This window comes from Ambystoma mexicanum, chromosome 2p (genome assembly GCF_040938575.1).
Source record: "Ambystoma mexicanum isolate Mex_15411 chromosome 2p, UKY_AmexF1_1, whole genome shotgun sequence".
NCBI classification, from domain to species: Eukaryota; Metazoa; Chordata; class Amphibia; order Caudata; family Ambystomatidae; genus Ambystoma; species Ambystoma mexicanum.
In genome coordinates, this window is record NC_090923.1 from 1,195,377,951 (window position 1) to 1,195,392,604 (window position 14,654).

The 14,654-nt window shown below is 44.5% G+C and overlaps 1 protein-coding gene across 1 annotated transcript in view; it reads left to right on the forward strand.

Annotated features, from left to right (window-relative positions):
* LOC138567320 (caveolin-2-like) overlaps positions 1-11,440 on the forward strand; it is a 64,770-nt gene extending 53,330 nt beyond the window's left edge. Inside the window, exon 3 of the mRNA XM_069645406.1 lies at positions 8,832-11,440. Within this exon, the coding sequence (XP_069501507.1) occupies positions 8,832-8,982 (151 nt within the window). The 3' untranslated portion in view covers positions 8,983-11,440. The remainder of the gene's footprint in view (positions 1-8,831) is intronic.
* The last annotated feature ends 3,214 nt before the right edge of the window (positions 11,441-14,654 follow it).

Below are 14,654 nucleotides of genomic sequence, written 5' to 3' on the forward strand. Positions count from 1 at the left end.
CCAGGTTTTTTGCCTTGCATTTTTTATTTATGTCACAGACTCGAGCTGATCTTGGTCTTCATTCCACAGACTCGAACTGTCCCAGTCCACCGCGGTTCTCCAGTTACCTTAGCCGGCCATTCGGGCTCTTCGTTATTTTGACTGCCCAGGTGCCGGGGTCATCAATTTCAACTCCAGGTAATTGCGCTGTAACAGTCCCCGACTGCCTGTCGTCTCACCCTAGTTTTTTGCCTGTAGCTACACCACAGGGGGCCTTCTCGTACATGAACCTTACTTTCTCCTGCACTTGCTTTCCAGCTCCACCGTGCCAGAAGCAATCACCTTTTTCCACTAGTTATTCACCGGATTTTCATTTTAGCCAGTTGGCTATCACCCAGGACTCAGTCCTGAGCAAGGTCAGTACTTGACCACCAATATGAGTTTACCAGAGCGTCCTTAATTTATCAGTATATACTAGTGTATGTATTTTATTAACTTTAATTTTTGGGAGTCTGTTTATATACCATGCCCTGCCATTACATAAGGTGTTTTAACTATAGCACCCCTTCCTCTTTCACAGGGGTCCTCCAAACCTTGGCTCCATGAAGAAGGCTGTGATCCACTGTCTAGCCGAAACGTCCAGGGACCCTTCCCCCCTTTGGGGTCTATAGGTCCCCGTTTTCCAATTGTTTTTGATTTATGTCAGTGACGTCGATCCATTTTGGTCACCCTCTAGCCTGGCTTCCGTTAGACCTAAGGTTCTGTGTTAGAGCAACAAAATGTTCTGTTGGTCTTATTAGATAGAGGTAGACGTGCTACTTACCTTTTATCCATCTAAAGTGTTTAATGAGAAGAACATGAAATGTACTAAATATGATAAGAAATCTGCGTGTACATAGGTTTTTCTCTTAGAATGTCACCTGATGATACACTTATGCATCAATCTGTTTCTGCTTTGTTTGATTGTATAACGTAACTCCTGTACTACTTATGGGTCCATGCAATTTCTGTGTGTTTGTTTAAAAGTGAACATTTGACTGAGGGGAATAAATAAAAAATACTCCCAGTTTCATATTAACTAAGTGCTCGTGGTATACTTTTTCTCCTTGGTGCTCTCCCATCTTTCCCCTGGATATATACAAATAAGAGATATAACAGGGGATTAGATACACATCAAATTTTATTTGCATCCCAATAAATTGCAATTAGCTTTGACTGCTTCAGTCAGGACAACCCCCCATGTGTTCTTTTCTCCTCTTTCAAGACACCTGTGGCCAGTACCATCTGATATCTTGCTCCCTTGTTTCCTTTTATCAATCACAAAACACAGTGTTTGAAAAAGGCATTCGAAAAAAAGGCACAAAATATGCAAAATATATACTATCAAAAAGAGGAGATACTTCATAAATCAAAGGATATTCTTCAAATATTGCCCAAATAGAATTAACGCGTTTAGTACAACCCTACCCTCAAATAAATCATGTTCTGTATGTGGTAAATGTCGGTCCCGGATAGACACCACAAGGATTTCATGGAAGATGGTGGCAGACTTCTCCAATGCCACATACGTGCTCATTGCAAATAAAAACCATCACCCCACACTTTGCCCCCCAACCCCCTACACTGTTCCTGAATATGAACTGGCCAAAAATACTTCAAACCCCAACATTTTAGAATGTGGTCAGCTATAGGGAATCAGTGCACCCCGATCTCAGGGCACCTCATAAATATCTGTTCCCAGGTGTTGATATACTGCACAATGACCAGCAACCCTGTGCTGGAGGACATCCGCTTTTCCAATAATCTGGGGTGTAACACAACCACTGTATTCACAGTCATTGTTATAACTTCCCGGATCTCTTAAACTCTTTATGACAGCCTCCTCGACTTGCAGTTCAGCAAAGTACGTTGTCCCTGATCCATCAGCCAAAAGGGGTACATGAGATAATTGATGCAAGTGATATTGAGTACTAGAGCCATTTCCTTTAACTGATTTAGAGAAAGTTAGCTCTACGGATTCTAACTTGTAACTCCAAATGGCATTCTAGAGAGCTAAATATCTCTCCGTGTGTAGATACCTAAAAAAAATTGCACAATGCGCTTCCCACCGAAAATACTAGAACGGTCTTTGTTATGGAGTAAAGGTGTAAACGAATGACCATTGGGAATCCGCAAATGCTCAGCTGTTCTATCCCCCGTAAATGCAGAGCGTGCGCTGCTGTAGTTTTTGCAGAAGTGGTATTGCCAAATGATAGCATCTCCTACATTTAGACAATCTAGTACAATTTGAATATAGGAAGATATTAAACCTGAGCCTTGTACCTACAAGGATTTGATCGCACTGTAATCCTCAGAAGAACGGGTATGGATATTTCAGGGGCCTGTCCCTCCTCTGAGGCGCCCATGCTTAATTTAAGACATCTGTGTTGAGGATGTTTATATTTCCAAATAAAGCTTGCAAACATTGGAACGATAGCACTCATCTGGGCTCTGATTAAATTAGTAGGGAATTCCCTAAATACACATAGCAATAGCGGGAGAGGTGACATTTTAACCGAGTTCACCCGCTGCAGCAACTCGACTGGAAAATGCATACATTTAGAACAAAATGGCTGCATTTTGTATTTTTAACGGAACATTATTAAGGACCCCAGTCCTCCTGGTATCTTTACAAATGTGACTCAGCTAAAAGGCTACTTGAATCTCTAGTGGACCACCTTAAGTGGGAACATTGAAAACCTTTACTTGGGTTACATTACCACCTAATTCACAGACCGGCACACCGATATATTCCTGCATTTGTATTTGTTTACTAAAGATAGGGAGTAGTGCTTCTTCCAGAAACACTGTACAATGGGGTCCATACAGATCCTCGCATTCACGCAGAAGAGTGCCTTCCAGTCAATGTGGCAAATAAGACAGCAGCTGAGTGCAGAGGTGTGTGGGTTCATAGGCAAGCAGACACATTACAGGGCATGCATTTAGAGTGTAGTGCTGTGACGATTCCGTACTAACATAAACAATGTCAATCCATGGTGGTGTGAAAGTGAGAAAAGACTTCTGAAATAGAAAGTAGCTCTTCTATACGTTTATTAGGAGTTCAGCAGGTTCCTCTCACCTTTCTCGGCCTCCCATTAGCTTCTCTGTTGATGCCCCCAAACACAGTATTACTTCTTGTTCCTCTCTTTCGTCGTCTTTCATGGACTCGACGTGGACTGGGGGTATTATTCCGTTTCCCATTACGGTCCATTTGACTTCCGTTATCTATCACGGTCTTGATTAGACCCAACCACAATTCTATACATGTATTTGCCCTTACTTTCAATAAACAATATTCATATTCCTTCATTATCTCTAAACAGATGCTTCCCAATCAGTACTCCCTACACTTGCAACCAATAGATTTAAAACACAAAACTCTCGATCCGTGTTATAAAGACTGGGTTGTAAGCAATTCCTGTCTCAGTTTTGTCATGAAATTGAAACGAATGGTTCCTCTTTTCGAACTTAGAGTTGTGTACCTTATGATGCTCACAATCTTGGGCCTTCTCTGGCAATCTTGGCTGGGCTTGTGCCGGGTTCTAGGCTTTGTTGTCCTCATGCCATGGGAATTCAACTTGCTCGCTTCATTGCTAACATACTTGGCTGGACTATGGATTTAGTTCTCCAGCATGCAAGAAATGGCTCCCGCCTCCTCTTGCTTCCTAGTTTTTGCTACGTTTGTACAGGCTGTTGGCCTTTGTGTCTTAGCATCTTGCAGCATGTATGAATGAATGTATGTTACTTCTCCCTCACATTCATTCATATACTGGGCGTGGGAGAGGGAACGTTCTTTCTCACACTCTTGTTGTGCTTGGCCCGGGTTCCACGCAATGTAACCTATACTTCAGGTTCTCCGGGGGCTTTCTTGGGCCTTCCCGCCTGACATCACTCTTCTAGTGCCTCCCCTTTGCTCCCCTCCTATTTGTCTTACACAGATTTGAGCAATGTATGTGGGGTTTCAAACAAAGATAATTGGCAGGTGTTGCATCTTTTGGTAACAAGTGGGGCAGGCGCCAAATGCTAGCGGGCACATTTTCGGTTCTGATATAACACTATGGAAGCGCAAGCGAGAGTGACCTATTTTGATTTTAAATGGGGTAGCACGTCTAATTGGGTGCAGTTAGTCAGGCAGGCCTTTCTCCATGCAATGGATTCTCTACACACTGAAAGCCATACATGGACTCCCACTTGCACACACTTGTAGAAAGGTACACAAACATGGGCTAAAACATACACCTGCATTGTGGCACAAACATCCATGCAGAAACACACACAGTGCGTCAGACAAGCAGCTGCGGATATCCGTCAAGTGGAACAGCTGACTCGTGAATAGTACTGATCAACAGCTCTTTAGCATCCAGCCATTCTTTGCTCCCAATGTAAGGGCTGCAGAAAGCACCCCACTGTACCATGCATTGTGGGGTTGTGGCAGGAAGGGGGAATGACAGTGGAGTTGGAATTAGTTGCCATGTTCGCATATCTGTTGGGGGAAGAGTCATGACCTCCAGGTTCACACAATCTCTCACAATGTGTCATACTATGACCAGATACTAACACCATGTACAATGAACAGGCAGCATGTACCAGGATGACCCCAGCATGATAGGTCACTGGCATCAAATGTTCAGGTACACATAAAGTGTACTCAGTTACCCCTATTTCTCTCCAGGTAGTGCTGTGATATGCCCAGGTACTTGCATTATAATTTTTATTTATTTATTTGATTTAATTTACGTACAACCATTGGTTTTGTAAATACAACATACATTACAATAAACGATAATATCACAAAGAAAACAATTTACATACATACAAATTCATACACATAGTAATTTAAAATAATTTTGTTTTCATCCACATTTTCTTACTATCGTCAGATTTACCTCATTTTTGCATCACTGTGTATCATTCTATCACATCGATTTAAAAAAAAGAGGAAGTCTCTATTAATATAACTGATATCTAAAACAACGCCTCATGTATCCATTTTTAGAACACTCCTTCTGATAATAAGTTTAATATTTCAATACATTTCCAATAAAACGTGATCATAAAATAAATCAAATTCATATCATTTCCTTCTAAAAACAGGTCCCATTACCACTCGATGTTATTACTATCAAGCTGGTTGTTATGCTGCTTTAAAAAACTCATTCTTAATTAATTTAAACACTCACAATCTGTTAAAACATGTTTGAGAGATTCTTGGTCTAAATTACCACATAGTCTGCACCACCTCTCTGAGCGTAGAATACCCAGCCGCACTTCTTTTATCGCTAGGTTTTCTCCCTTATTAAATTTAAGTAGAAGATATTGAAGCATGACTTTGTAAGATGGATATGCCTGAATATATTTTGGTGGTATCAGTCGATGAATACGGCATTGCAGATACCACCCGCTGTTATTCAGAGTTGCTAATTGCACTGTGTTTTTTTCAACATCCATTTCTCTGCCATATTTTCGCAGCCAGGTTTTGAATCTTAGGGCCTCATTACGACCCTGGCGCTAAGGGGTCTGCGCCAGCGTTAGCTGCGCGGACCCCTTACCGCCAACTACGAGTTCCTGGAGCGCCATGGTCATTTTTCCGCCCGCTTTTTGCGGGCGGAAAAATCCATGGCGCTCTGGGACCTTGGTGTTAATTACGCCACCGTATTTTACGGTGGCGTAATTAACTCCTTCCCCACTCCCATTGAGCCCTATGGGGCCGAAATGGGAATGGGGAAGGGTAAATGGGTCAATGGGGACTTACCGCCCCGCCGACCTCGGAATGGGGCGGTAAGTCCGCCATCCGCCATGGCGTAAAGGGACTTTGCGCCATGGCCGGAAAGTCCGTCGATGGCGGAAAAAATCCGCCAGGGTCGTAATGAGGGCCTTAGTGTTTTACTGACAGTCATTCTTTTTTTCGTATTTGTCAAACCACAATTTATGCATCACCATTGTTTTCCCTAATGGGCCAATCTTATTGCACATGTCAATTTCCTTACATTTGCTTACAAATTTCACTCCATTCGTATTGTTATTCAGTGCCAGCAGTTTATCATAACTCAATGTTACTCTAGTTGTCATGGCAACGTCAATACTATTCAGTTCAAATTCTAGGAGAATGTATTCTATAGAGACAGTTTGGGGTAACCTAAATCCTTTACGAAGAATCCGAGCTTCGAATTTACGAATGTTTGATGTATATTTATAGCCCCAAATCTCTATTCCATAAAGGAGAATTGATTTTGCTCTTGCTGTATATAACGTCAGGACTGATTGTATCGACCACCCCATGTTTCTTCCAATGAAGCTACTAATCATATTTACCACTTTTGTACATTTACTATTAAGTTCTGACCAGTGATTTCCTTTATATTTCCATCAGGTGCCTGGGTCCAAGCACTATATCAAATACTGCCACAGTGTGCCCTTGTACATATGCTGCATGCCTGGCATTGTATAGTTGGGAACCAGAAGGAAGTGGGGACTGTCCAGGGTTTTGGCTAAGTCATCTGTAAATCCTGCACCTGTGAGTTGCACAGCTGGGGATTTGTGGTGACCCGGACCCAGGGTCACATAAAAGGGAACTGACTGGTGGCTATGTTAATCCCTTGCCATGGCGCTCACAAACCTAGTCCGAATTCAAATACCAAGATTTTTAATATGATATGGCAAAACGATATATGTGCTGTTTATTGATACACGTTATCAAGTTGCAGGAGCCAGCCTACACGTGTTTCGACCACCAGGCTCATCATCAGGGCCTTGCACATGAACCGCTGACAGGTTTCCCGTGTCAAGGCAAATCCCATGTAGGTCCTTCTCTCCATGTTCTCTCCATGTTATAGGCCAACTACGGCCAAATTCTTCATTGGGAATCCCAGCGGTTAAGAAGCCGTTTGCATGCGTTTATACCAGCATATACCCCGTTACTGCCATCATATGGCAAGGTATGCCATCATATGCCGGGGTATCTAACCATGCCCCATGTATTCTCATCATATGTCAGATTTCTGGACCATATGCGGTTATATGTGATTTTACTGACGGAAAAATCAGAGTGGTAGATTTCATCATGACCAAGATACTGAATGTTTTATTTTTTATTTGGCGGGTCCCCCGCAAACCCTCTGATTTGTTATCTTTATAACGCCACCCCAACCCATTTTAACCCCTTACCCCACTACCCTATATATATTTATTTAATAATTTCGGTGATTTTCGGTATTCTGGTTTCAGTGAATTGTACTGACTGGGTGCCCCATATGCCCATGTATTGTCGTCATTGGCTCAGCTATTGACATCATAGGAGGTATCTCGCATTCCAAGGGCCAGATATTCCACTATGTGCAGTTGTGGGGGCTGGATGGAGGTCCGGCAGAACAGAATCGAAGGAGTATATTTATGCCTCTGCCCAGGGGCGTTGCTAGGGGGGGGCTAAAGGGGCTATAGCCCCTGATCTTTTGGTTGTAGCCCCTGATAGAATCTCAGGAGCTACAGCCAAAAGACTAGCTAGCCCCCAGTCCCAAAAGTTCCGACATCAGCTTAGCCCCGGATCTTTTCCAGACCTAGCAACTCCCCTGCCTCTGCCTCTCACCTCTGAGTGCTCTCTGAGCCCGGGTTGCTTTTTCTTTAAGAAAGGCCCGATCACTGTAAGTGGCTCTGTCCAACACTTACAATAGGTGTAACTGCTTGAGTTGCACTTTTAGGGCATGCTGTGGAGTGGCACGCGGCTATGACCAAATGGAAACAACATAAGAGTTGAGCATAGCCGTGTGGATAAGTGCAATGGCATAGATTCTCAAAATGGTGTGCTTCCAAAAATAGTGGCGATGTAGATGTAAAATCTTTGGAAATGCACACTTCACAAAGGTGATCAGAGTGTTTCCGGGGGAGAGGGACAGGGGGCTGTGCACCACCAAATAAGATATGCTGGCCAGCAGCTCTCCAACATACATCAATGTCAGAAGCCTGCACCCAACACTTATATATTACACAGGCTACTAGCATATACAAGGAAGCTGGAAACACATTTAATAGTGGCAACCCATGTATGCAACCAACCACATGCATTCTCTGCATGCACACAACTGGATGTACTAGACCTGCCATCCAGTATATACCCTTAAAGGCATCAGCATTTCAGTCCAGCACCCCACATTTCTGAGCTTCCTCCCACTTGGACAATACCCATCACATGTGCTCCTTACTCACCCCTTCATCTTACTACCAAATACAAAGGTCTACAATTGCAGGCATGCGCACAATCATACAGTATAATAAAAGGCCAGATGTACGTTTGTCCGATGCAGCCATGCGCAGTAGAGACTGCCCGCTTCTCCTGTTATCACTGCTAGAGGGAGCTGTTGCCTTAGGAAATCTATGAAGCCAGCTGTACGCTTGCCAGCTCCTCACGCACTGTGGCCCATGTACTCAGGCTTTCACACTAGTATGTAATATAGGTTCAGGCAAGCCTTGATCCCAGACATCATTGCAGTGGCAATGGGAACAGTATAAATGCCTATGACATAAGATTACCCTAGAATACATGTTAAGATGCCCCAAGTAACCTCAGTGCGTGCACTACTCACTGCAATCATTCCACAGACTGCAGCCTAAAGAGGGGTTCAGATTCCGAGTTCTGGAGTTGCTTTTCCACCCCACACGCTACCACAGCTTTGTTATCCTGGGAGCAGGGCTTAATAGGGCCATATAGCTTCAGATGACCACAATGTAATGTTAGGAAGAAGCAACTAGCGGCTTTTATGCTCACTTAGTGCTTGGAAACCAGTCCCTAAGTCTCTTCTTTCTCTCTCCTCCCTCTGCAGGTGTGCAATGCCCTGTATCCAGCTGTGCACTGTCTGCATGCCACCCGTGCGCATCCTGTGGGCAGGGATCTTGGACCTCTTTATCGCCCCGTTGTGCACCAGCGTTGGCCAATGTTGCAGCCGGATCTACATGACTGTCTCCAAAGCCTGATCCTGCTCAGAGGGTCAAATCAAGCTAAACCAAAATGGTGCACTTGCGGCCAACCCGCTCCCCAATGTTAAGACTTCTAATCGGAATCCATGGTACCCATTGAACAGTTCTAAATTGTTAAAAAGTACCAGCTACTGTGTCCAGATCCCCTGTGGAAAGGAAATACATTTTAGCCTCTTCCATTAACACCACCATCTACCGAGGTTCCAAAATGGCGGCCATTTTCACCTCAAAAGAGTGATTTTTGTCAGCTCTCTGAAAACTCTGCTGGCTTCGTCTCCGAGCCATGGCCTAACAAAGTGGTGCAGTTGACCCACCAAACCGAAAAACACTTTACCATGGCCATAATCTCATGATCTGTAAAGCCATCCCTGAAGACAACCCAACACCAGACTTACGAGAGCTAGCTGCATAGAAACTCTTCACTATAGACGTAAATGGCTGCCCCCAAGAGTCGAGGCGATGGAGCCAATGCAAGACCACTCATACATCTGACAAATTCAACGGCTTGAAGACCGATCCTTCAGAAGCCACGAACAAACAACATCGCACCATTTACACCACACATACGCGGAGAAAGAAATTGTGTACAACACCTGCGGTTGACCTGAGTAGACACGACTACAGATGCTTATTGCAGGCTGCATGGGTCCTTGCTCTGTGGCAAGAATTGTGTGTGTGCCATTAACACCAGAAACGACTGCAATGGACGTCACATACGTGCCATTGGCACTCAACATGCACTCAGAAATACGCTCAGTTGCGTTTCCTTCTCCCTGAAGTTTAAAGCACAAGAATACAAAGCCCTCACTTGTAAGACAAATGTAGAAATGCTTTCGCAAATGATGATAATCCACTGTGTAAGGTTATATTTAGTGCATAGTTTTCCCTACTGGTCTGAAATAAGCGAACATTGGTGAAAAATCATATACTGTTGTACTTTCTTCAAAATGTAGTCTGTAAAATAGGCAGCCTATCTACGTAAAGTCGCGTTATCACCGAGTGCACACCATACGTACACGCATGATAACACTGCAATGCAGTACAGTCATACGTTTAATGATATCTCCTGAGTGTATACTGGTGTTAATGTTAGAGGATATTTGTACCGCACACTATCACCACCGGAATGGTCCCCTGGCGCTCTTTTGCTGGTTGCTAGGCACTCTGCTGGATTCCCTTTGGTCTCTGAATTCCCCCACAGCAGGATTTGCCTATTGGAGCTTTGTGAAGCGGCTGATCTCCTGCTAAATTCTTCAAAGTAGCGTTTTCTGGGGTTTCCACACTTGGGCCTGTGCAAGAGGACATGGATAGTGTTGTCCACGTCACACGGCCACCAACCAAAAAACACACCTACGCTCGGTGACCGGTGTATCCAAACTGAAGCTGCCAACAGCACATCAAAGCTCTCTTGCTCTTTTCCCGCTCAGTCCTACCAACTTATCTACTGGCCTCAGTGCATTACAGATCCGCCAGAGCGCCAAGAGACCGCGCAGGTGGCAACAGTGTGCAGTGTAAAAACCTTTAACAAAACATTGCTGGCAGATCTTGTCTTGCTGCATTTACCTGTTCTATCTGTAATACTGTGTTTCAATGTCCAGTCTACAATAGTACCCGGGTGAGAGGTGCTGATCAACCAGGTGGCCTGTGACATGTGCAGAATCCTAGTCGCCATCGTTTTCCCTGCGTGCAGGTGCCACTAGCTGCACCCCTCTACCCCAGAGGTCACCTCTGGATTCCCCTCTCCCTGCTGCCCTCCCCTCACCCCATTTACCGGCAGGCCTCCTGCCGCCTCCCAGCCGGGATTCCTGGGTGGTACCAGCGATAACTTAGCGTAAGGGGGACAAATGGGGTGGCAACATCCTGCTACCCTTGCCAAGGCCCTGGCCCTGCTTGGGCCTGAGTATGGTTCTGGCTAGCGGCCCAGTACTGCACCTCCCAGACCCCGAAAGTGGGGGTAATCACCATAAACAATGACAATGACTCTGCACTTGGTCACAGGAGGCCTGGGCTTGTTCAGTGGGAGCAGAAAGCCTGCGAGGATGTCGCTTCGGTCTAGCAACCTGGAGACTCATTTTGCTTAATGTCTGTGTCAGAGTTTCTCTCTGGTTCCTAGATCTTGGCTTCTCAAATTCTTGTAATTTTCGAAATAGGTTCCCTTCTGTGTTTATGAGGATTGTTGCATTTCTCTGCTGGGTTTGCAAAGCTTTGGGCTGGAAAAATGACATGCATCTCCAAAGTGTGGGCCCTCTTTCTCTGCATCCAGCAGTAACTGCCTGCTCTATCCGTATAAAAGCCTTTACACAACAGCCCGCAATACCCATGTTAGTTTTGTGCACTACTGGAGTTTAACAAAAGAGGGCAAGAGTCTGCATGCTATTGCCTATTTTAAAGCACAAAGCAAAAACGTGTTTTAATGCAATCAATTAAACTGCTTAAATTCTACTTCTACAACAAATTAGAAGTTGCATGTTAGCTTTTTTTTAAAAATCCAAACAGATTGTACTTTAATTATATGTATCAGCAACTGCACAATACCTTGCATTACATTAAGCAAGAGGCCAGATGTTCTAGGTGATGCCAGTGTATGGTCATGGATTTCTAAAATATCCCCTAGAGTCCATAATAAGGATACTGCAAGTCCCCTCAGGGTTCTGTGACTTTATAAAGGAAGTCGGCCTTCAGACTCATTCCTCTGTTTGGTCAGAATATCCTTTCAACCTGCAGAAGGGATACTTTATACCATATATTAGAGTCTGATGGTGACATCGTTATTCACCTGCAAAAAGAAAATGGCGCCACTTCTGTGACAGTCGAGTTATGACGTAACAATTCCTGCAGTTTAAGCGAGCACAGAATTCCATCCCCCACTGGAGCACTTAATACATCTGGGAAAAATGTTTCAGATTCCTGTCTCCTAAAACAGCTTTCTGGGACATTTTACAGCCACTAGTTGATAAAGAATGTTTATGGTAGTGTGTATGTTGTGTGCGTGGCTGAGTTTACCATAGGACAGCAAACATCTTTCTAAATGGCATCAGTTATTTTAACCAAAAATCTGGCTTTTTAAAGAAATTATGTTTTAAATCTGTTTACGACATTTGTTTGCAATCTTTACCTACCTCTGTATAAGGTCTTGTTTCGCTGATCATCCGTATCACAAACATCTATAAGGTCGCTTAAATTAGAGCAAGGAAGAGACTAAACACCTCATTCCAAGTTTGGCGGTGCAGGGAAAAAAGTTGAGGTAATTCTGTTACCGTCACTTTTTTCAGTTGGTTACAGAATTGCCTTCAGTTTTCCCGCTCCAGCGAATTATACATTTTGGCGGAATTTCCACCACCGCACCGAGGGGTAATTCCATGATTTTTGGGGGAAAAGTGGAGGACTTTCCTGGAGGTAAATCCTCCACTTTTTCTACAAAAATCGGAACAATTGCCCCTCCGTAATACCACTGGTGGTCAATCCTCCCCCTCAAAAAATAAAATGTGAACTAATACTTCCCTACCAACACTTGTAATCCTGTGGTAAACCAACAGGATCAAGTGGCGGTAAAAGTAACGTATTTTGTCAGACATTCGGCACAATTACCACCGATTTATCGCCAAAGAGGTCCTAATTAATATACACCATTTTGTACATAAGTACACAGATTACGAGCCACAACTTCTTATCTTCACTTTTAATCCAATACTGCCATCTTGTGGTTACTACAAATACTTTCTGCTTGCAAATTGATTCATGAGAACAAATAATTATAGTTAATCATAAAGGACAGAGTGCTGCAGAACGCCGGTCTGGACGTTACACACCATATCATGCAAACACAAAAAAGAGCACACACAAGATTTGCCTTCTTATCAACGTGTAAGAACATTACAGTTTTAATCAAGGAGTAAACATGTATAGATCTCCAGGCTAATTACATGTGGGAAAGTAAAACCGAATGATCACTCTAGTCTACTGATTAAATGTTGGACGGGGGACCATTGGCAAATAATGTTCTTTTTCCAAATGACTTATGAATTTCCACTCGTGTTCATGCACACATTACTTACACATAATCTCCATTGGTCTCGGTCCCTTTTCTTCCCCATCACAGTCCTTACTAATTGAGCAGCATCTGCTCCTGACTCAAGCACGTGCTGCCACCCATAGATAACAAATATGGTTTAGTCCCGCCACAACCTCTTTGATTGTCATCGTACTTTTTTTCTCTTTACTTCTTGTATACAAAGCAAGTGGTCATATCCCACTTTTTGTAATATCCAAGTCACGCCCGGCCCATTCGAGTGAAGAGGTAGGGAATGCTGGACTGTGACGAGGAAGACAAGTGCTTGAAGTAATGAAGATTACTTCTAGGTAATCCACACATTGGGCCTCATTACAAGTCCTAACCGTGCTGGGAAAACTGTCAGGTTGCCGCCAGGCTTACAAATCTTTCCGTTGCCTGACTTCACGGAAACACCGGGGCATTACAGCACCGGCGGTCCATGAAGTCAAGCATCGGGAAATGTAAATCCCCATTCTCATTTGGGTCCCATAGGACTCAATGGGAATGGGGAGCATGGAAGCACCGGCACCATGTGCAACAGTGCCAGTGATTCCATGAAAGTCGGCGGGCAGGTGCCGTTCCGTCCGCCAGGTCTGAACCTGGCCGGTGGGACGGCACCCACCCGCAGACTCGTAGTGTGCCGGTCCAGTGTAGTGAGGCCCATGGCCTCCTCACTGGTGTTTGTCACGCTCCTTACGAATTGAGGATCTACCAAGCCAGATCGTAAGGTCAGTAATGTCACTGACATTTCAGTGATTGCACACACTTTGAAATATTTAATCAAATGTGGGGATTCAAGATGATGCAGTCAACAACCCCTTGGCCCCAAATTCTGAAGTAGGTTCTGCATTCAGATTCACTTTGTAGTGTCTGGTGTAAAGTCGACAGCATCATAGGAGCAGTGCCCATGTCGAGTAACGATGCCCCTTTGAATTCAGCTCATGTCACACCCTGCATGAGGAGCACCCTTGAAGCTGAACTTCAGGGAGGACTGGGAGGCCACCAGCATCCGGGCTGCAAAGCCCGTGCAATTGCGCTCATAAGCACTGCAACTAGGGAGAGCAGACAGGAAAAATAAAAAAGTGGGGACAGGCCACAGACATACAGGTAGGACTAAAGTAAACAAACAGTAGTCCTACTTCTATGTTGCTGGCCTGTTGCGGGGGGGGGGTGCGGAAAGTGGGTGTGCTCACAGACACACTCCTCTCATTGGAGGAGAGCAGTCGGGGAGGCGAAGGGGGAGGAAATCAGGGCGTGAAAAGCATTTCATGCCCCATTCGCGCAGGAAGAGCTATGCCAGGCCCGATTTTGGAATTTTGAAATCGGGTCCCGGCAAAAAACGGGAGCGTAGCCACACACACTTGCAACCCCGGGACAGGGTTTATAAAAAATTATGTTACTCTTAGTCCATAGTCCCCTTTACTCCATACCGTATGGACGTCCCTTCCAAAGGACGGGAGACAGAACTTTTTTCACCAGAAAAAACCTTCTTCCCCTTTAAATTTAGAAGCACGCGAGGGCGTGGCCCAGGGAGCATGCACTGCCCTGACTCTGCCCTCCGGTGCCACACCTGAGTCCCCATTGACGTGTCGACAATAGATTTAACATTGCCTCATTA